This window comes from Gymnogyps californianus, chromosome 11 (genome assembly GCF_018139145.2).
Source record: "Gymnogyps californianus isolate 813 chromosome 11, ASM1813914v2, whole genome shotgun sequence".
NCBI classification, from domain to species: Eukaryota; Metazoa; Chordata; class Aves; order Accipitriformes; family Cathartidae; genus Gymnogyps; species Gymnogyps californianus.
The window spans coordinates 22853350-22875359 of NC_059481.1; the positions used below are offsets into that span (position 1 = coordinate 22853350).

The 22010-nt window shown below is 38.0% G+C and overlaps 1 protein-coding gene across 1 annotated transcript in view; it reads left to right on the plus strand.

Moving 5' to 3' along the window:
• Positions 1-22010, plus strand: part of PIAS1 (protein inhibitor of activated STAT 1) — a 35035-nt gene that overhangs the window by 9658 nt on the left and 3367 nt on the right. The window contains exons 2-11 of the mRNA XM_050903025.1: positions 4669-4753; positions 5297-5344; positions 6849-6939; positions 7621-7755; positions 10893-10998; positions 12498-12571; positions 17874-18034; positions 19839-19969; positions 20273-20450; positions 21642-21784. Of these exons, the coding sequence (XP_050758982.1) occupies positions 4669-4753; positions 5297-5344; positions 6849-6939; positions 7621-7755; positions 10893-10998; positions 12498-12571; positions 17874-18034; positions 19839-19969; positions 20273-20450; positions 21642-21784 (1152 nt within the window). The remainder of the gene's footprint in view (positions 1-4668; positions 4754-5296; positions 5345-6848; positions 6940-7620; positions 7756-10892; positions 10999-12497; positions 12572-17873; positions 18035-19838; positions 19970-20272; positions 20451-21641; positions 21785-22010) is intronic.

Below are 22010 nucleotides of genomic sequence, written 5' to 3' on the forward strand. Positions count from 1 at the left end.
CATTAGACATTTGTGCATTGTACCTCCTTTCTGAGATTGCAAAGGAGACGTGGCCTATAAACCACTCTTGACTAATCCTCCAAGCTCTGTACCATTCAGAGAGCGCTAAAGAAAAGGTTATAAAATTTAATAATTCATAGTTATGAGGGGAAAAAAAAGAAAATCCAAAAACCCAACCAAAAAACCATTCCTGGCAACTTTCTTAAGAATATTCATATTAACTCTGTTGTCCTGGCTAGATTCCAGCTTTACTAGATTATAAATTCTATTTTAATCCATTCGGGTTTCAATTGGAGATCTATTTTTGCCTTTCTTTTGTTAAATAATAATAGTTTGCAGGGCATGGTTGCACATTTCTAGCCATCAAAATTATTTTCTTGTATAAAATTATATATTTATGTATTTCTGGTTTTAATCATACTGTACAACTTTAAAAGTAAATGATGTGCTTGACTTGCCAGGATCTGTTTGGTGTTCTTAAACACAGCAGATACACCAGATGAATTAATAGAAATCTGTTAGCTTTTCTACACTCTTAAATTCCAGATTTCCAATGTTTCTTCCTAGAGAAATCTGAAGTCCTTAGAAATAGAGGAGTTTGTACAGTCCTAGATAAGCTTGGAAGCTTAGTATTTAATAGTAGAGCTGCTAAATTAGCTCTGTTTAACGTGTTTTGTTGAAATTTTCATGCATCGTTTGTAGGGTAAGTAGATCTGGAAAGAATAGATATGGGTATAAAAAGATTGCGCAAAAACTTATGGGAGAAGATTAGAGAAAACCACAAAGAAGAAACATTTCTCATCTCCCTTCCAGAGGATGCTTTTGGTTTTGTTTGCTGCATTTCTCCCTTCCTCCTAGGCAAGCCCCAGACACGCAAACAAGGTCCTCCTGCCTAACCTGCCCCTGCCGTGTCCCCCGTCCCCCCCAAGACAAATCCCCTCACAGCCCTGGTTTGCAATAGCACGTGAGGCAGCAAAGTAAACAGGCAGTTGGTTTTCAAGTGTGGTAAACAGAGTCTTTATGAAGCTGTTGACTTTTCCTCGCCATATTTAACTGACCTCTGCTTGAATTAACTTGCCATGATTTTGCAACTGGAGGGTATATTTTGCCCTGCCTTCCTTTCCGTGGCCTGGCTGCAAACACCGTTATGGCACGGGGAGCGGAGTTCCCTGCAGCGCGGGCGGGTGGGAGGTTGTCCCGGTGTGTTGGTGTTAGAGTGGCAATTGCGGGATCATAACTGAAAGCCAGAAAATGGAAGTAATGCTTTTAACCACTGCAGCCCTTGTAAAACTTAACTGTGCTTTCAAATGTGATAGCCTAGTATTTTCACTGTTGTTCCTGGCCTCTTTTACAAGTCGTTTTGTGTCTGTGTTAAACTGATTCTGTTTGTTCTTTGCATAGTTTGTTCTTGCCATTTCTTAATTGTGCTGAATGTAAAGATTAGAATTGTCTTTATAATTGGCTGAAATGTGCCTGTTCCTAACAGTTAGACTTACCTATGGTAGCACACACTGATTTGGGCAGTTGGTGATTAATTTGCTCTTTTTCCTGTTGGTAGTTACACGTCCATAGGGCAGAGCTGTATCCTAATACTAGTTGAAGAGCCCGACTGTAACTCTCTTTTAGAGCAATGTAGCTTCTTGTCTGTGTGCCTCTGTCTGTACTTCTCAATCTGTCAAGAGTTTTGAAATCTTTTGATTGGCTTTTGGATCATCTTTGCCTAATTAACAAGTTATTTCTTCCTTCTTTGCAATTTGGCCATGCTCCCGTGGTAATCACAATGATTGCTTGTACACAAAAGCAATGTATTGAAAACATGGCATGTGTATATTAATGCTGTTTTACAGCTAAGAAAACATCAAGCAGCATGTGATGAAGTACATCTTCGATCACTGGGGACCATTGATCTATCAGCTCATAGACTTTTGCTTACAGTTATTAAGATGAGTGCATATGAAGTTAATAGCCAGCATAAGAAGAAATGTTGGAGGCCTTTTTGTTCTTAGTCTAAACTGACAGTGTTAAAACCAACCAACCAACCAACCAGCCTCCCCCCAACCCCAAAGCCTTCCTCCTTGCCTTTTTCATTTTAGGTGGATTCTAGTTAAGAGTAAGTTCATTAACTGCAGTGTGCACAACGCAGTTATTGGTAATGCTTAATGTTTCTGTGGTATTTTGATGGTTATGAGTTTGAAGTGACTATTTCTGTTGCAAAAATTTTTGATTCAAGCAGAGGCTATTTACTGTGTGTTACAAATGTGCTAGAACTATAGCTTGTGAAGAAAACTGGAATTAGGAAAGCTCCCATGTCAGCACTGAAGAATGTACTTTTTAATTTTCTGCCACTTTAATGTATAATGCTTTAATTTGGCCAATGCAAGAGCACGATGAAACTGAATATAGAAGTTAGAAACCCACTTTTCAAGATCACATATCACTGTTTAGCAAAAATAAGTCTTGCATTAATACCAGCCAGTAATGAACAGAGGAAAAGGATTGAATTTTGGAACCTTTGCTGTTTTGCTAACAGTTATTTTGCTCCTCCCTTCTTTCTAATGCTTGCAAAAATCCATATTACCTGCTTGATTCTTTAAACTGGGGATGCTGCAAAACCAAAACAAGCAAAAAGATGAGCAGTTGAAAGGGAAAAAGATTGCTTGGGAAGTTTGGGGTTAGACTTTTTCTTTTGGTAACTGCTACTTAACTTCTTGGGATAATGAAGTTTTAAATGAAGGTAGTATGAGTTAAATGTTCAGCAGTCTTGTCCTTTAATTAAAGGTGCTGGAGTTCACAACAAAAGTTTGCAAAGACCTTCCAGAACTTTTCTAATAAAGCCAAAGCTGACAATTTCTAGGGTAAAGCAAATAACACATGGGAGGAAAATAAAACCAACAGATTAAGGCCACATTTAACCATGTAAAAATATGAAATAGTAACTTGAATTCATTCAGTTCTCTGGTCTGCAGTGCATTAACTTTGCTAATTCATCTTTTGTTGATTACAGTTTATAATTCTGATCTTTCCATTTATAACTAAAAACAGGTATAAAATTATATTGAAGACCAAATATTATAACAGATTTTCATTGTTAATTGTATACATTGTGTTTATATTTCCTGCAAATTCTTGCATTGTGATAACATGACTGGCTGTCATCTGAAGCCCTGTGTGTTTCTCATTTGAAGAAATGTAGTTGAAAATGTATTAAAATAAAAATAGATGCTGGATACTGTACGCACGAGTGTCTAAACATTAACTTGAGGCTGCAAGCTGCACCCTAGCCCAGATGGTGCTTTTGGACATTACCGTAGAACTTGTTATTGGAAAAAAAAGGAAAGATATGCATATAAAAATATAAAAAGTTATTTATATAACTTCATGCTTTTAAAAAGATTTAGCATTGCTAGTATTTTCACAAAAGTAGCTGTTTGGTATATATTACCTGGTTTGGTGTATATTACCTATTCTAGCTTTAGAGCAACTGATAATGAACTGCACGTGGTTGTTGTATATAATGTAATAAAATGTACAGATCTTGTAGCATTGTCATACAAGAAAGATATAGATGTAATTTTGTGAGATTGCTGCTGTTAATATTTATACTAAGTCAATGTCTATTCTATTGTTGGTTCCAACCTACCACATGCTGCTTTTAACAAAATATCTGAAGTATCACCCTGAAGTATTCACTCATCTGTCACTCAAGGATGAGTCAGGAAGTGTATTATAGTAAAACAAAAAATGATAAATTTATCGAGTGTTTAATACACAATATAGTTATTCATAACCTTATAAAATTAAGAATAATGAAATTGAATGGCAAGCTTCTTACAACTTTCATTTCAATGCATGTGTTGATGAGTATGTTGAACAGTTCTCTGGGAGGATGCTTCTCTTTTTTTTAATTTTATTTTTTTAAAAAGTCATTTTCATTGCCATTGTGTATGGTTCTGTACTGCAATGGTGCCTGTAGCCTTGGTGAAGGGATGCGTTTTAGATACAATAAGCACTGTTTTGGAGATGTTTAACACTACTTTGATTTTCAGCAGGTGCATGAATTCTGAAGTAGTGTTTGTTTTGTTGTGGAGCACTATGGCACAGAGTTGAAGGACTTTAAACCCAGATTTCATACTTAGGTATCTCGTGTTGTTTGCATATTATATGTTTGGTGCATTTTACTCCATAAAATATCTTACTGAAATGTGAGGGGTTGCATGTGTTGTACTTCTCAGTCACTCTGTATACTTTTACAGGCTAATCCATGATCTTGTGCGTTAAAGGAAATAAAAAAGTGATTGATGAGAATTCCTAAGATTTTTTTTTTTTTTTATTTAATATCAAGGAACATTTAGCGTTGAGTTACCATGACTGATAGAAAGTCTTAAGCTGATTTTTCTCAGCTTTCTTGTTAGCTGTATCACTTTTTTTAATGTATACTTTATATGCATATAAAGTTTGTTTATTGTATTTTTATTTACAGGAGGGTTTAAATGGCAACTTTCTTGTTGACTCTGAAATTGTTTACAGAAACAGATGTGTGTTGTACTGTTGGGCTTGCTATAAAAATGTGTGTGTATATATATGTAGACACTTTAATGAAAGGAGATCGTTCTGTTAATTATTCTGTATTTGCTGTTTTTAAAGTGATGATCTCTTGTTTTCTTCTAGCATCAGATAATAGTCAGCGATTTCGAGAAACCTGCTTTGCGTTTGCACTGACGCCACAACAAGTGCAGCAAATCAGCAGTTCAATGTGAGTGAGTTTGATCAGTAATACAGTATTTAAATAAAAATTAAAAAAGGAACTAGCTTACCATATCTTTCATTTTGAAATGTGATCTTAAAGAACACAGGTATGTGTGTAGTGCCTCAGAGAATACTCTTCTGGGGAATTCTTTTCTCCTTTGTATGTAAGCTGATGCAGGGGAAAAGGGTGAGGAAGAGAGAATTAAATGCCACCACTGTCCAGTATTGGGCAGGTTTCTCTTGTCCTAAGCACTGTACAAATACATAACTCTCCTTCCTGCAGTCCTTTCTCGCCATCAGTCAGATCCTTTGTCAAGTTCTATGTTTATAACTATAAACATATTTATTTACCTTGAAAAATAAAAGATGTACCTTTTAGTGTGTCTTGAGAGTGGTGGTTTGACTGACCAGGAGAAGGAAAGTCTGGTATACGCTATATATACCAGAAAGTGTGGTTTACATACGATGAACTTACAGCAAACTCTTGAGAAAATATTGATGAACCTGTTGTGTAAACAATATGTTTTAACCTGTGTTCTGTTGTTTCTAGGGATATTTCTGGGACCAAATGTGACTTCACAGTACAGGTCCAGCTAAGGTATGTATGTGTATCACCTGTTCTTGATGCTGTTGTTTTTTAAAATATATCAGATATATGCTACCCAGAAGGCTGGGCTTTCCTTTACGGAGAAGAGTCTCATCCTGTTGTTTTCTTGAGAAAAGCTTGCTCTTGGCTGCTTTGAAAAGGGCAGACTTAACTACTTGTCCTTGTTATATGCAGCTTTCCTGAAGTTGCTGGTGGCCTGATATCTGGCGTGTCCGAATACTGCATGTATTTAGCCAGCTGATTTTCTTCAATTAGTTATTTTGGATTGTGCGTATGCTCCTTTCTTTAACTCCATGTCTATCAGATTCCAGGTGCCTAGGCCTTCAAAATCTACGTGCAGGGAGGGTTGTTTTTCCTAGCAGAGATCTCAAACACAGTATTTCCTGGGCATGGCAACCCAAGGTCTACTTTTCTTTGGGCAATGGGAGGCAAGACTTTGGGAATCACCAGACTGGGTCTTAACCTGTTGGTTATTTTAGAGGTTTTGACAAATCTATCAAAGTTAATTAAATCCTATATATCCCTGTAATTCTGCAGAGGTCTGTGAGCAGAGCTGACTTCAGAGCTTGCTCCTGTCAAAAATGGCTGTCTTGCCTTTCATCCCCCTGGTCATGTCTGCGTGGTGAGCTGTTAACTCGCCAGACAAAAAAAGCGACTGCTTTTAGGTCTTGCTTGTTAAGATACCCTCTGATCAGCAAGTTGGGTTGGCTTGGTGTGGGGTCAGACGGACAAAGGGACGAGGAGGGCATGAGGGAAAACGGGGACAGAAGGTAGGTCCCCCTGTTTGAGAGCAGCAGCCTGTTAGGCTCAGCTGCATTGAATAGCTATACGCTGATGTGATGGTACATTTGCGTGGATGGGGCAGGTCCCCTGGAAGAAGTCCAGTGGAGTTGAGACACTCTTTTTGGTCCTTTGAATGCCTATTGTCCGCGGTCTTGGCCTACACACATTTCGTAGGACAAGGAAGGGTGTGTCTTATTTTGGTTCCAGCAGCAAATAAGCCTATCTTCAACTTAAGTAAATAAATAAAACCGTCTGAACTTAAGTAAGAGGCTTGACATAGGCATGAGGATAGCATTTGATGCTGTGGCTCAACAGCTGTCGGGTTTATTGAAGTTGGAGGAGGGACAGTTGAAGAGACTGTATATTTTGTCCTTTGTGAAACCCTGGTCTTGTATCAAGAGGTCAGGCTGGAGAAATGGTAGGAAAGAAATTCGGATGATCTGTCTTTTGTAATGGGAACCTGCACATCTGAATGAGTCAGAGTCAGTCTGAGGAATTCAAGAAATCTAAGGAGGAACCTACAGCCTTCTCGATCCAAACCTGTAATTTTGGGGGGCTTTCCTGCTTAATGATCTGTACAGCTAATTTGAGGACTGTGTTTAGCAAGATTTGTCATGCTTTCATAACTCAGTGGAAAAAAAATTCCTTCTAGGAAGAGATGATCTTTAAATCACTTTAGAAGTGAAAGATGATGGAAGCTCTTTGCTTTTAGGTTTTGTTTATCAGAAACCAGTTGTCCACAAGAAGATCACTTCCCACCCAATCTGTGTGTGAAAGTAAATGGGAAACCATGCAGCCTTCCAGTAAGTAAGATGTTATTTTGATATACATATTTGAATAGCATTATTAGGAACTATCTGTGAGAAATTAGCCTGAGAATTTATCCTAGCCTTTTTTTTCTCCACATTTTGGAGCATTTGAATGAAGATGGGTACAGGAATGGAGAAGATAGTTAAGTAAATTGTTTCTCAGGAGACCAACCAGTAGATCCAGAAGATTAATTTTCAAAAAATGTGACCGTAAATTTTTATGTTTGACAAACATCCATTGAGTCTCGCTGAAATTGGACTCTGTTTCAGACGTCGTCTGTGCAGGGAATAGACCATCACTGACCAACAGGACTAAAGAGAAAAACGCCGACTTACAGCACTGGGCAGCACACAGGATTAGACTGGGCAAAGTTAGCCAGGCAGGTTGAACAGCAGTACCGAGAAAGGAGAGATGGCAAAGGTGCCTTTTAATATTCCGTGGGAAGGGTTAGGATTTGGAAAGTGTGAGGCTCTGTGTAAGGAGAAAGGGCTTGTAAAACACCTGATACTTCATTGTCTGATATGTATATATCTCTCTTTAAATTAAAGAGGGAGCCTGGTTCAGGTGAGAGACAGCTTTTATTGGGGCAGAGTTGTGGTGAGAGGGGAAGAAGGCAAAAGCAGTATTTCTATTTTTTTTTTTTTTGCTGAGGGGAAAAATACTTTGATTTCTAGGGCTATCTTCCACCAACCAAAAATGGTGTTGAACCAAAGCGACCTAGCCGACCAATCAACATTACCTCACTTGTCAGATTATCTACGACGGTACCAAACACAATCGTTGTTTCATGGACTGCGGAAATTGGAAGAGTAAGTAACTTTGGTACATAATGCTGTCTAAAGCTTATTAGTTTCTGCTTTGGCATCTGTTTGAAAGATTTGAAAGATAAGCAAGTTTAATTGTGCAGAAAATACTTCATGGTTTAGCAGTAGACTGTTCCTTCTTTTGACTGTATTACTTTATGCTAGGCAGATGTGACATGCTCCCTTAGATGAGTCGCCCTCAAATTTTTTTGTGTGATCTCTCCCTCTTCACCCCCCACCCACCTATCTTTGTGACTCATTGAAGGCCCAGATCATAAGATCAAGACATCCTATAAAAGTTCTGTTTGTTTGTTTGTCTTAACTTCAGACTTCAAGCTCTTCCTGATTTTAGGGACTTTGACAAACCTTATCTTGGCTTCAACTTGTAACTAGCATGTGACGTTCAGTACAGAGTGGTCTTTTATAACTGTAAATGTGGACACAAAGCATAGCAACTCAGCAGGGCCCAGGAGATTTAATTTGCCTTTTTTACATTTCTGTTCTCACAACTGTTATCGTTATACTTAATATTTAAAAAGTCATGTTTTTATAACTTTTTTGTGTCAGTGGGGAGAATGTTACCATTGGTATTATAGAATTGCTGATGTTCCACTGGACTAATTAAAACTGGAACATGCTGCAAAAAGTTATTTCAATAAATTAGTCCATGAATTAGTGCACTGCTTTCACTGATGGCAAAAAACCTGCTAGATACGCATTACAGAGTCAACATGTACTTGAAAAACGGTGGCTTTGCCATTGCAACCATCCTGGTTTTAGAAGTCCCAAGAATTGTCCTGAGATGAAACCTTGTCCAAGAATTTGTCAGTGCTCAAAGCCCAGGATTCCTGAACCAGCGTGGAAAAATGCTTACAGCCCAATCATGCACAATAGCCAGTTATAAAACATCACGATGGTATTTCATGATGGATTTATTGTGGAGCGTAAAACAGTCTCCATTCAGATTATAGAATAAATGATGGCTGAATGATTTTTTTTTTTTTTAAAACCTTTTTTTATCTAATGAGAACTGCAGGTATCAGAAATAAGCATTTAAAAATGAACCCGTTTTGGTTTACATTGCAGAAGCACCTGCATGCCAGTTGATGAATCCTGGTTGTTGCTCTGAATACAGTGCTGCACTTTTGCTTAAGAATACCAGTGAGGATTTAGGGAAAAGAAATGTCACAAGTCTACGTGGACTCTAAGCTAGTCTCTTGTGAACTAGCTAGTTTCTCAGGCTTCATAGGTATTTCAGTTACAAAAACCATATTGGCTAACTTCTAGCTTACAATACAAAACTGAAGAGTGGCAAATTCTTAGTGTATTTCATGAGAATTAGATGCCAGTCAGAACTTCCCCACTCATGAGATGGAATGCTTCCTAAAGTGGTTGTTTGAGACCTTGACAGTTAAATGTGAGGAATTATTTTATATTTGGATGTGCCTGTATAGTACAGAATTTGAATTCCCCTCCTCCCCTTCCCTTAAGAGTCACTTGCATGTCTCAACTGGTGTACTCTACCTTTCCTGAAGTCATAATTGTGATTTTTACACAATCTGTTTCAAGAGCCTTCTGTACAAGATGCCTTGGGCAAGTTCCTAGCTTTGTAGATTCAAGCTGTCGGTAAATAATTTCACAATGTTAATTAGCATTTTTCTAACTTCTATACTAATTGAGGCATTAAACAAACAAGTTAAAGCAGTAGTGGTTTTTAACGATGTGAGAAGCATTCATTGTAAGAATAAAATATTTAAAATGTGGTGTTTCTGATGCTATTTCAATTTGTGTAATTTTATGGTAAGATACATTACTGAAATTCCATCTTCAAATTCTAGTGGCATCCTAAATAAAGGATGGTGGATGTCACAATTGTATGGATTTTTTTGTTTTGTTAGTGGAAACATACATGGCAGTTGCTGGGGGAAGCCTTTCATTTTTCAATTTTAAAGTGTATGAGTGCAGCCACAGGTTTAGCAAGTACTGTTTATATCAAAAAGTAATTGATGTACCCTAATGTGAGAACACAAATTTTGTCTTTTCCATTTTGGGTGTGTGGGGGAGAGAGGGCTGTTGATGAATGCATAGTACAATATCACATTTTTGGAAAGACAGTTATTACCTGCTGTTGTTAGTAGCTTACAAGAAAAATGAAAGCTTCAGAAATCTCAGCCTGTGGTTTGAAATCAGTTGGCGATGCCAGGAAGAGCACTCTGCCACTCGTGCTCGTCCCTTGAGGGAAGGCTTACCCTGCTTACAGGGGAGCTGGCAGAGTTGACGTTCGGTCTGCATCTGACCTGCTTGTACGCCAAATTATTTTCTGTAGTGGCAGAAATGAGCATCCATGGCTGTTTGCTGACACTGATAAGGAACATTTGCCATGGTCTGTTCTGTTGAGACTGATGGGGGGAAGTGACCTAACCTCTTCCAGAGGGGAAGGACAGACAGTTGGGAGTGGTGACTTCTTGCCCGCTCCGGCTAGATTCGCTAGAGTACATCTTGGCGCCACTGAACTCTTGAACTCTTTAACTGCCTTACTTCTGTTAAGCTTCGGCAGTGAAGTTAGCATTTCGTAGACAGTAAGTGCAGGAAGATAAGAAAGTTGAACAGTGCTTCCAGACTGAGTAGGAAACACTGCAGATGATGCATCTTTTTATGTATTGCTTTTGAAGAGGCGTCACTGCTGATTTTGCTATTTTGAAAACGAAGTAAGCCTTTAAAAAAAGTTTTGATTGTATTTGACCTGACAGCTTCCCTTAAATGTATTGACACAACTGAAGTACCTAACATTATTGATGTAGAATTACCCTTCTGAAATGGGCTGTAGACTGCATGTCCCAAGTTAGATGTAAAACTTCCAGAAGTGTCCTAAATGCTGTTTTAACAGCTTGGTTTGCAGCTAAATCTAATCTCAGTGAAGCGTGAAGTCACTTTTGTTGCATCTCTGAAACTCCAGCCCTGTGAACTTTTAGAAGCACGATGGGTTTTCTCTAGTCTGAAAACTTTGCCGTCTAAAGTCTTGTAACTGCTTTAGAAACACAGTGCCCTGTAATCACGTAACAAATTGCATAAGCATTGTATAAAATACAAGCTGTCTTTTGATTAAAACAGTTTTTACTTTGATCTTTTGTTCTGTTTTCTAGAACTATTCCATGGCAGTCTATCTTGTAAAGCAGCTGTCCTCTACGGTGTTACTGCAGAGGTTGCGAGCAAAAGGAATACGGAACCCTGATCATTCTAGAGCACTAAGTATGTCTGATGTACTACTTGTTTAAAAAGGAAAAATAGCTTTTGTAAAAGGAGATTTGAAATAGGACTGTACTAACTGAGGTTTGGACTTCCTACAATTCTCTGGGTTTTCAGAATCTGATAGTGGTGTTCTTTGTATTCAGTTCCAATTCAAAGACTCAGAGGCCTTTGTTTGTACTAGGAGCCAGTCCAGGAACCCTGTTGACACTGTGAAGGGAAAAATGCAAGAGAATCTCTTTCAGTTCAGCCATACTGGCTTTGTTTCTTCAGAGTAGAACAACTGTATTTATATAGTTAACTGGTAATTCAGTACCTCAAGCAAGCTGAACTAAATGCCTGATACTGAACCTTGATGCTGACATGCTGGAGGAAAGTCTCCATCAACACAGTTTTTGTTCCTTTGGCACGGTATTGTGGAATGAGCTCCTGGAGAGAGAGTGTCTAGCACAATACTCCTCCCAACCCCCTTCCAAATTGAAGTGTGAGGTTTGCTGCTTTATTGTTTTCTCTGACAAGTACATGTTGGTGTAAGTTTGTATAATAAAAATGCAAGCAAAAACTGCTGCATGTTTCTTTTTCAGGGAGAGGGTGAAAATACCAACACTTAACAGCTGTTGGTGATACTCTTTAGTGCTCACATAACGTGTATTGTACACAGCACAGGACCTTCTCCAAAAGGGAAGAAATTAGTCCACCAGTAAATGCTACAAAGCCAGTGGTATATAGTGCTGGACATGAGCTTGTGCTAATGCAGTATGATGATTTAAATGCACAAAAATCTAGAGAGTTTCCAGGCGGCTACTGCTGTATGTATACAAGGTGAGAATGAGGGTGTAGGTCTGGTTCATAGAGCAGGAAGAAGATGGAACTGACTTGTTCATTTAACCAATGACTGCTTATAAAACAGTCCTTATAAGTAAAAGGAGAGGATGGGTAGAGATGAAAGACTTCTGTAGTGCTAATATTTCACTGCAGTTATTTCAAACTCAGATTTTGTCAGGGTACTTCTGATTTCCTATTTCTCAATTTGCTTTTCAATTTTAAATCATAGGATTGCTTGATGAGTATTCCAGAGGTTTACAGTGGTGCTTGTCTATGTGAGAGTTACGACCGCATTTTTTTTAATGTGCTTGAAGTTAACAGTCAAGTCAACGTGGCTCATCTTGTCGGTAGATTTTAAATAACTGTCAAGTACAAAGTTGCATGTATATGAAAAGAGACATCTCTGTATAAATACATTTTCTAGGGATCTTGGTTTAAGATGAGCTTTTCCTGCTTTTTGCTTTCTTAAATCTTGTTGTTTATGATCTTTCTAGAGAGTAAAGACTGCTTACGTTACATGTCTATTGTGTGAGTTTGAAACAATAGTCACTGCTGCTTGCTTCCAGTAGATATGGCAAACTGAAAGTTTAGCACACAGTTTCAGACTTATTTCTCTGTCATCCAATTTGTGTTTTAAATCAACTGTAAAATAAACCTTTTCTTCTTTCAAATAACAGTTAAAGAGAAACTGACCGCTGATCCAGACAGTGAAATAGCAACAACAAGCTTAAGAGTTTCTCTTCTTTGTCCAGTAAGTTTTTTTTTATTCCCTCAAAACTGATTCTGATCAAAATGTGGCTGTTCTGGGACATGTAACAAGAGGTTAGCTTGTGTTTACCTATGTGTTAACTTTGTGGGGATAGGATCCCGTGCTGAAGTTACCTGTCACTGTGTTTAAGCATGTGATATAACCCTGAGAAAATGAGTATTCCATTAACTTGAAAACGCTATTCAAAATTATATGTAAGCATACATTTAAATCTGTCACTAGATCATCTGAGCGTGCAGTTTGGGTCCTTGATTGTGATAAAACCACTCTCGGTGGTAAGGTAGGTAAATCTGACTATTAAAAATAGCTCTTCAGCCAGTGTCTGCAGTCGAAGAATTGAGCATCTTTTAACTGAAGTTGATTGTATGCATGTGTACACTTTGAGTATTTAATAATCGTAGATTAAAAACGAAGCAGTGTCCTAGAGGTTGTTCAAACAAAATTTGTTCCAAATTTGAAGTGGGAGAATACCGTTCCAGTGAATGTGGAAGTGGCAGAGGCATACTGTATCTTGACCTACTAATTGTTTTTTAATCAAGTAGATGCAGAGGTACGCGATAGTTTATGCCTGGGTTTATATTATCATTGGTAAACTGCACAATATTAATATTATGTGCACTTTTTTTAATCTTTGGGACTTGGTGCTCTTGTTTCAAGTACCATACACCTTCAGAATACTTGCTCTCTGTATGGATTGACACAGTATCTTTATTGCAGTATAACTTTTTAACCTCTGTTCAAGATTAAGGATGCATCTGTTTCCTGATTTGGCTCAATCTGCTCAAGCTTGACACGAAATTTTCAGTTTTGAAATCTAAAGAAGAAAACTGACTTTATTCTTGCAAAATTGAAGCTTATTTCTCAAGTTATTAAATATGTTCTTAAACTCTACCAATGTAAAGATCAACTTCTAGATATGTAAGCATTGCTTCGTAAAAAGCACAATGGACATTGTGGTTACTTTTTATATATGTGTTAGGTTATTGTAAATCTTTAAATGTGGTATTTTCATGATCTTTCAATCTTAAGACCTTCTCCATATCAACATTGATGCTAACTAAATAACACATTTATAAGGAAGATAAAACTCATCTGTAAGAAAGATATAGGGATTGCATTTACAAAATAACATCCTGATCTGTAAACTGAGAACCTCATAACCTATAATCTTATAAAGCTATGAACTTACGCGTCACATCGAAACTGCTGCAGATTTGGAGCGCTGAAGTATTTCGGGTCCACACCTGGCAGCCTATTTTGCTGAGTTGTTATAGTTGAATTTTTGTTGTGCTGTTAGTACTTTGTTATTCTAGAAAGCACAACGATAGTCCTGTTGGTTTTTTTGTCATTCTTTAGGCACAATATTCTTGCCACTTAAAATTAGTTTGCAATACAGACAAAAATAGTAATCCGTTAGTAGGAATTAAATGGCTGTATGAGTTTAGAAGTGCCTATGTATTAATTCATTATCTTAAATTAATCTTCATGCATCTTCTGGAATTACAGATTTTTACTTCAGTCGTACTTGATTTGTCAAAACTGCCAGTTCAGGCAGTTATCCTGCTTTATAGATCATTCCATGGGAGTTTTCTCATACACTTCTGTTTGTCCTGAGTGCCTCCATTACTGATGAAAGTTCTTCTGCAGTGCTTTTAGATGCATTTTTTTTTTTCTTGATGACTGCGATTCAGATGAGTTAGTATTAGAGCAGGAATATCCTCTACAATATTGCTTTTAGGAATGCAAGTTTGCTAATACCTGAAGATGTCAAATACTATTTTGCTGTCTCACAGTTCTGCCAGGGGTAAAACCAAAACAGCAATCAGACATTAGGATGCAGCTCTTCAGAAGTCCTACCTTTGTCAGTATTTCCTCTTTAAAATTTACTACTTTTCTGATAGACATACAAAACAAAGTCTATAGCAGATTAATTTGAGCATATTTGTCTCTGTGTCATTTTAATAATGTCTACAAAACATAGACACTTGACTTTTTTCCAGTATGTTCCTCATTCAGTGCTGTCTGATTTCACTGTAGCTCTTGGAATAATCCATCATTGCAAAGGCTCGCTGGGACAGAGACTGCACCTTTCAACCTGTCCTATGAATAGAAAGGTTATTAGCATGATTCAGACTGTCCTCGGATCTGAATGTAATTTTATTATAGCCTCCATATTTTTACTTGCTAATTTGTAAGCATTTGGCTCAGGGAGAATTTTTTTGTAAATATTTTGTGCTTACTTTCTAAGGCTTGAATGGACAGTGTATGCTTTAAAAGCACACATTGAAAATGCTGATTTGGTCTCCAACAGCAGAACCAAAAATTAAATGATGCATCTTCAGCTCTGTTAATGTGAGGGTGCAGTTCTCCCATCTCATTTGTTATGGGTGTGATTCTCTCGTGTGTATACTTCAGTAAAATAAGTGAAGTTGCATATCTGGATGGGGGTGGCAGGTTTAGACTTTATAACCTTTATTTTCCCCTCAAAAAGAGCGCAGAGCGAGGCAGCTTCCTCTGAATTTGTTTTGGATTGCTGCTGAGCTTTTTTTAGCACAGAGGCCTGCTCTCCCTCTGAGACCATGGAGTACGGAGAAAAAGCTGTCCTTAACTGTTGGCTGAATCTATCCAAGATACAGCAGGCAAATGGGCTGGACTGAGTCTGTGTTTCAGGAAGACGCTTGAATTCATGTCCTTTTTTTCCCTTGAAATAAAAATAAATAAATCCACAGGCTCTGCAGCCGGACCAAATATTTACCTGAACAAAAAATCCAAATCTAGCATTTTACTGTAGGTTTTGCAGCTTTGTTTACAAATCCTTAACTCCTGTTTTGTGTGCATTTTCTAGCATGAAAAGATAGCAATGTTTTGTACGCTTGTAAAAGAAATTAATGCAGTGTTTCTTTGGCTGCTGACAGGCAGGAATCAAAACAGTAACAGTGTTGGGAAACACAATTTTTCAAAAGTTGGGATGCATCCCTCCTTTTATGACCTTTTCTTTTGTCAGTTCTGACACAGCTTGGCCAGTATGTCAGAGCTGATCCAGGATGTTCAATGCCAAAAATGGGAAAGGAGACATCAAGTTGTTAACGCTGAGTACGCTGATTCTATCTGCATCTGTATGGCTTCGGTTAAATCCGACCGCTGCTTAGAAATTAGAGCCACAGTTTTTATACCAAAAGCTTGTGAAAATGTTTCTGGTTTAAATCTGCTTTTTTTTACTCAGGAGACAGGTATTTATGTTCTTCCTGCAGCACGTGTCTTCGACCTTCCTTATTTTTATTTTGCATCACATAGAAGCATCCAGGTTTTGTCTCCGGTACCCTTATTCTTGACCCTCGCTGAGCTAGGAGACTCTTACTGTGCCCAAAAGACAAATGAGCCATTGACCTACCATCTGGGAGATAAGAATTCATAACAGCCATGGATCAGGGGCCCTTGCTTTGTTGGGGGTTGAATATGTGATAGAAGTAATGTACTTGGTCATGGATTTGGGGGGAGGGGGTGCCAAACACATGGCACATACAGCACCTCCTGCTGTCTGAGCTCTCTAGCACCATTACCGCAGACTCCCCAGGGAGTTCTCTGCTCCCCTCCCATCTGGTGGTGAGTTTTGTGGCAGTGACTGAGAGCCAGAGGGAAGAAAAATAAGCAAGATCCTGCAGTCGAGCTGAATTTGCTGGGAATGGGGTGGAGGGATTTCTGCTTACGGGGGACGCAAAAAAAAAGCATCATGGAGGAAGTAGTGGACTGTGAGTAGGGCCTTTGTTCTTGATATTGTTTTTAGTTTTCTGATATTCTGAGATTGAGTGCCATCCTGTGGCACCCATCTTGTATTGCTCAGAATCAGTATGCATGACCACGGTGCTTGCTTAAGCCCTACTAAAAACAGTTCCTCCTACTATCCACGGCTGGAATTGGCTGAAGGTTTTCAAATGAAGTCATTGTGCATATTTTAGTCAAATATATAAAACTTCAAAATAGTATAAATAGTTCTTAATAAATAATTGTTTTGTTGTTTTTTAATGCAGGAAAAGTCTTGTTTAGACATTCCTACTTTTTACCTTTAGTGTGGTCAGTTAAAGCCCCTCCTAAACTGCAGCGTAAGCACTTTGCCAGAAAACAACTGCTTGGTTTTTTTGAGGAGAGGAAACTTTTTGATTTCAGATGAATATGAAATGCCTTTCACTGTCTAATCAATTTTGCATTCAATGTAATCATATGTTAATGTTTTATGGCCTGGGTTAATGTTGATTTATCTAATCCAAACTAAGATATTCGTGTTCCACAATTTAGCCTAAACACTCACTGTGTGTAGCACTCCCATGTTATCTGCTCACCTTAAGCACTCAGCTGTGCTTTTTGTATTAAACTTGTGGAAGCTTTGTGCTAGCCTGCAGAACCTCGCTGTCCTGGCCTTTCTACAAACTTGGAGGAAAGGACGATCCCCATCTGAAAGTGTACTGTAGAACTCATTTTCTCCTCTCTCATCTTCCGTTAACATTTGCGGGCCCTTTGTAGTGTTGAAAAGGTATGATGGTATTATAGGGGATAGTCAGCTATTTGTATTTTACACAAGAAAAAGGCAGCGAAATTTCAGGTTAGCTCATAACTGTATACGTAGCAGTGGTGTTTATCACAGCAGGAGGAGTATAAAATAGTTTCTTAATAGTTAACAGATGTGACTTATTTTGTGAGTAGTCACTTTCTGACAGTTCTTTGGAGAAAGTAGTGAAAATGATGGAGTTAGAGAAACACATCAGAAAATGATCCATAATCTTGCACATGCATTTTCTATATGCTTGCTTCTGTGACTGTAAAGTTAAACAAGTAGTTGGTAGCGCCCTGATGACTGAGATATGGACGGCAGCTTGAATACACTCTTTAACTGTGAGTGAATAGGAGAGGACTGACTCATGTTCATCAGCTTTTAAAATACTAATGAAGAAGAATTATTTTTTTGTGGTTTGTCCAGGACACTGGTGTGTTACAGGTGCTCAGTGGACTCTGTTTTGTTACGGGAATATGGAAGGATGTAGTCTTCTGTTTCCTTGATCAAACGTAGTTAAAAATGTGATTTTTAGTAACTTTTTCTTTAGTGCGATAATCAAACCTACAGGAAGGGGGGAACGGTGTATGTGGCATGTATTTTAATCAAAACTCAGATTTGTGAGAGTTCTTTCTGGAGTAAAACTCAACTTGTCTCTGTCTCTTTTCAGACAGAAAAGCCTTGTTTGTTAATTTAATACCAAGATGATATAATCTTGTTTTTTTTTTTCTTTTAAAGCTTGGTAAAATGCGGCTAACTATACCATGTAGGGCCCTGACTTGTTCACACCTGCAATGTTTTGATGCCACTCTGTATATCCAAATGAATGAAAAGAAACCAACCTGGGTTTGCCCTGTCTGTGACAAGAAGGCTCCCTATGAACATCTCATTATTGATGGGTAAGTAAAACTTCAATCAAAATGACAGATGTACCTTACACTCTCTGCTTACTGTTCTTGTGCTGCGCAGAATACAGTGCTCTGAAATCTTGGTTATGCGGCTGTGACCTGTTTTGAGTTACCATGTCTTTTTATTTCCCTGCTGTTGGTGAAGAATTTACTAACCAGGTACCTCTTCATTCAGTATTCTGGAAGAATTTGTGGTCATCAAACTGTTGAAGTTAATAGTAATGAAAGGTATTCCTTCCAATCCTAGGTAAATTTTTGAGCTATCCTGCCTAAAACGGTTGTGGGTTTTTCTGTTTGTTGGATTTTTTTTTTTTTCAGTATTCCATACTGCTGGATCCCTAGGTGGAAACAGCACTTGTTGTCTTTTCTTTTAATGGAGCAACTGCACAAATCTGGCATAGTTGATAGCAGACATTCATGCTAGATCAAATAAATACTCCCCCCCCCCCCATGCGTGTACAATTCCATGTACAATTTCACACTTGGGGAGCTGCTATATATAGAAAGTGACATAGAGATTGATTCCCTGGCACTGCCTACCTGCAAAACATTACAAAAATAAATAAATCTAGTATTGGTCTCCATGAAGAAATGCCAAGTATGTATTCCTGGGTTTGCATTTTAATTCCTTAGATAGGAACCTTCTTTCTGAAGTGTGATAAAGGAAGAGAACAAGTAGAGCCTTCTGAGAATACTCTCAGAATGTTTTACTCAAAAAAACTCAAAAAACCGAACAACCAACCAACCAAAAAAAAAGTCAAAACAAACAAACCCCCCAAAAGCAAAACTTAAAACCGTGAAACAAACAGAACCCCAGAAAACCACCTCACAAATGATTGAGTCTTTTTTTAGTGAGTATGTGCTTCGTTTTGGTGACCTGCCAGTGAAGCAGAAGATTGCTCGGGATCCCCTTTAAGACCTTGCAAAAAACTCTTGAAGAGACACTCAGAGCTCGCACAGGCTGCTTCGGATTCATGGGCCCTGAGATTTACAGGTCCTCTGCTTTGGATCAAAGAACTGTGGGGTTCCTTGTTCTAGGTTTCAGCCTAAAATAGTAAAGACTAAGAGTAGTAATAATTAAAACAGCGCATTTTCCTTATTACTTCTTGTCTGGATGTTGAAGATTAGGTGATATAGCATCCCAAAGAGAAGGTTATTTCTAGCAAATATTTCAATCTGGGAAAGAGTGAACTTTCTCACTAATTAAAGCAAAGTTCTTTCCTACGCAGAACCACATGAATAGTCTTAGTCAAAAGCTGGAGTTCCCACTGGGAGTGATGTGGTGCCAGGATCCTTAAAAGTTTTAGGAGACGCGGCTAGGAGAAGAGGCTGCAAGTTTAGATTCCCATGCTCAGCTTTTGTTAGGAAGTTTTCGCTTATAAAGAGGTTTCAGGAAATACTAGTTCTTAAATACTCAGCTATATGGACTCCTTTAAGATATGGGCTTCCTCAGTTAAATATTGTCAAAGATAAATATGGGTAAGAAGGAGATTATTTTTTTAATTCTAGTTCACGTTCTTCCTTCGTTTTGTGAAATGGAAAGTTCAGTGTCATGAGCTCTGCAGGATTCCACTCTCTTTTAAGTGAATATGCAGATTTTTATTTTAGATAATACTTTAAATTTTTCAATGACTCCTTTTTCTCAAGGAAGCAGATGAGAGAAGGTTAGAACAAGGAAAGCTTTCTACTCTTTTTAAACACTAATTCAAACTTACACTGACTAATAAAGATATTGGAGGAAAAAAAGAGGTTAAGCTCTTTTTGAGGACTGATATTAAATGTTTTTGATTGACAGGTTGTTCATGGAAATCCTGAAGTATTGTACAGATTGTGATGAAATTCAGTTTAAGGAGGATGGATCATGGGCTCCTATGAGATCGAAGAAGGAAGTGCAGGAAGTAACTGCGTCTTACAACGGAGTTGATGGTAAGTCATGTTTTGGGCTGTATGGACTGAATGTCGTACTGTTGAATTGTTAAATACTGATGTTCCTTTAACTTTTCAGAATGCTCATTTTTGCATGTATGGTTGTAGCTTTTAATAATCATTTGTGAGAAAGATAACTTGAGTAATACCTGTTTGGGGCTTGTTATCAAGGTTACGTAATTTTGTTGTCTTTTATTCTAAGTTGTAGGCTTTATTTATGCAGGCATATAATAAGCTGTGATGTTATGATGATTGTAGTGTTGTTGTAAGCTACAGCTTATAATGTTGACTTACTTTGTATAGGATGCATAAGCTCTTCCTTGGAACATCAGGTGTCTTCTCACCAACAGTCAAATAAAAATAAGAAAGTAGAAGTGATTGATTTAACCATTGATAGCTCATCAGATGAAGAGGAGGAAGAACCATCTGCAAAGAGAAGCTGTCCTTCCATATCTCCAGCATCACCATTAAATAATAAGGGGTGAGAATAAAATATGCACGCTAATGCAAAGAGAATATACTCACAATGGAGAGTAGTAACAAATTTCAAAAGAAATAGTATCCAGAAAGTTCTGTATTTGGATTGTATACTGATTTAGTAGCTTACAGCAAATGAATTTGGTCTCAGGTCACAAGGCCTGAAAAGATTGGAATAACAACTAACACGATACAGTTTTTTAATTGTATTTATACTCATATTTGTGAAAATGAGTATAAAATGGTGCAAAAGGTTGTGGCTTAGAAGTATGTTTTTTGCAGATTTGGAAATGTTTTTCTTCCATAGGGAAATACGAAAGCAGCAACATACAGAGAGAGAGAGCAATGAGAAGCATGGGTGTGGTCTGGGAGCGTGTGGGTTTTGCTGGTGATTACTGTCAGTAGCATGGTAATAAAGGATGCCAGAATAACCTGATTACACCTAAGTAGCCAAGCTGTTAATAGCACCCTGTTTACATAAACATGTAGGGATGAAAACTGAGGCTAAACCAAAGGGATCCTGTTGTTGAACTGATTAATACTCCAGTAATGTAAATGACTCGGTGATCACTTAAAACTCTCCAAAACCTTTTTGGCTGTCTTCCATTGCTAATTACCTTGTAGAGCGTATCTGTTGTGCTGTTATGCAGATTTGTACCTTTTTGGGGTGTTCAGTATACCTTTAGGATTGTCTTGTCCTGGGTTAGGAGTATTTGTAACATATTTATAGCAGAGATCCCAATACCATTTATAGTGAGAGTCATCAGTTTCTGCTGTTTGAGACTGAGCTTTCCTTTGCTTTTAATTTTGCTAGACTTCAGCTGTTTGGGCTGCAGTCTGGCTTGGACTGAATTAACTTTTCTGATAAAATGTCACCGTGAGAAGAGAGCTTGGGGAATGTGTGATGCTCATGTCTCTTCCCCCCCAATCCCCACCCCTTTCCAGTCCCTACAAGACTCACTGAGGTGCTGTAGCATCTCGATGCTTTCTAGTGAAGCTTTGAAATTTAGTAGGGGAGTCGTTGTTGCACACCTGTCACAAAGTTCATAATGCATACTGAGAGGTTGACTTTGTGTTAAATTTGAAAATAGCCATACCCTGCATGGGACAGCAATAGAAATCTTCAAATGCTGTTCTGTTAGCATTAAAGCCAAGACTGTATTTTACGCTTGTAACAAGCCTTTGTTTTTTCTAGCATTTTAAATTTACCCCATCAAGCATCTCCTGTGTCAAGAACACCAAGCCTTCCTGCTGTTGACACTAGCTACATCAATACATCACTTATCCAAGACTACAGGCATCCATTCCATATGACACCTATGCCTTATGACTTACAAGGTGAGCTTCTGACTGTCGTAGCTGTCAGTGCAGCTCTCCAAGCAATAATAACTGTTGTAAAAGGATTTAAGCATGCAGTTGTTTAACAATCCAGTAGTGCAAAATATTATTTTGCATCCACAGAGGATGAGATGGTATTTTAAAAAAAAAAAAAAAGGTTAATATCTTAAGGTTTTAAAAGGCTGATATTTTGCAAGCTCCGGTAGTGAAGAGAATCGGAAGCGTC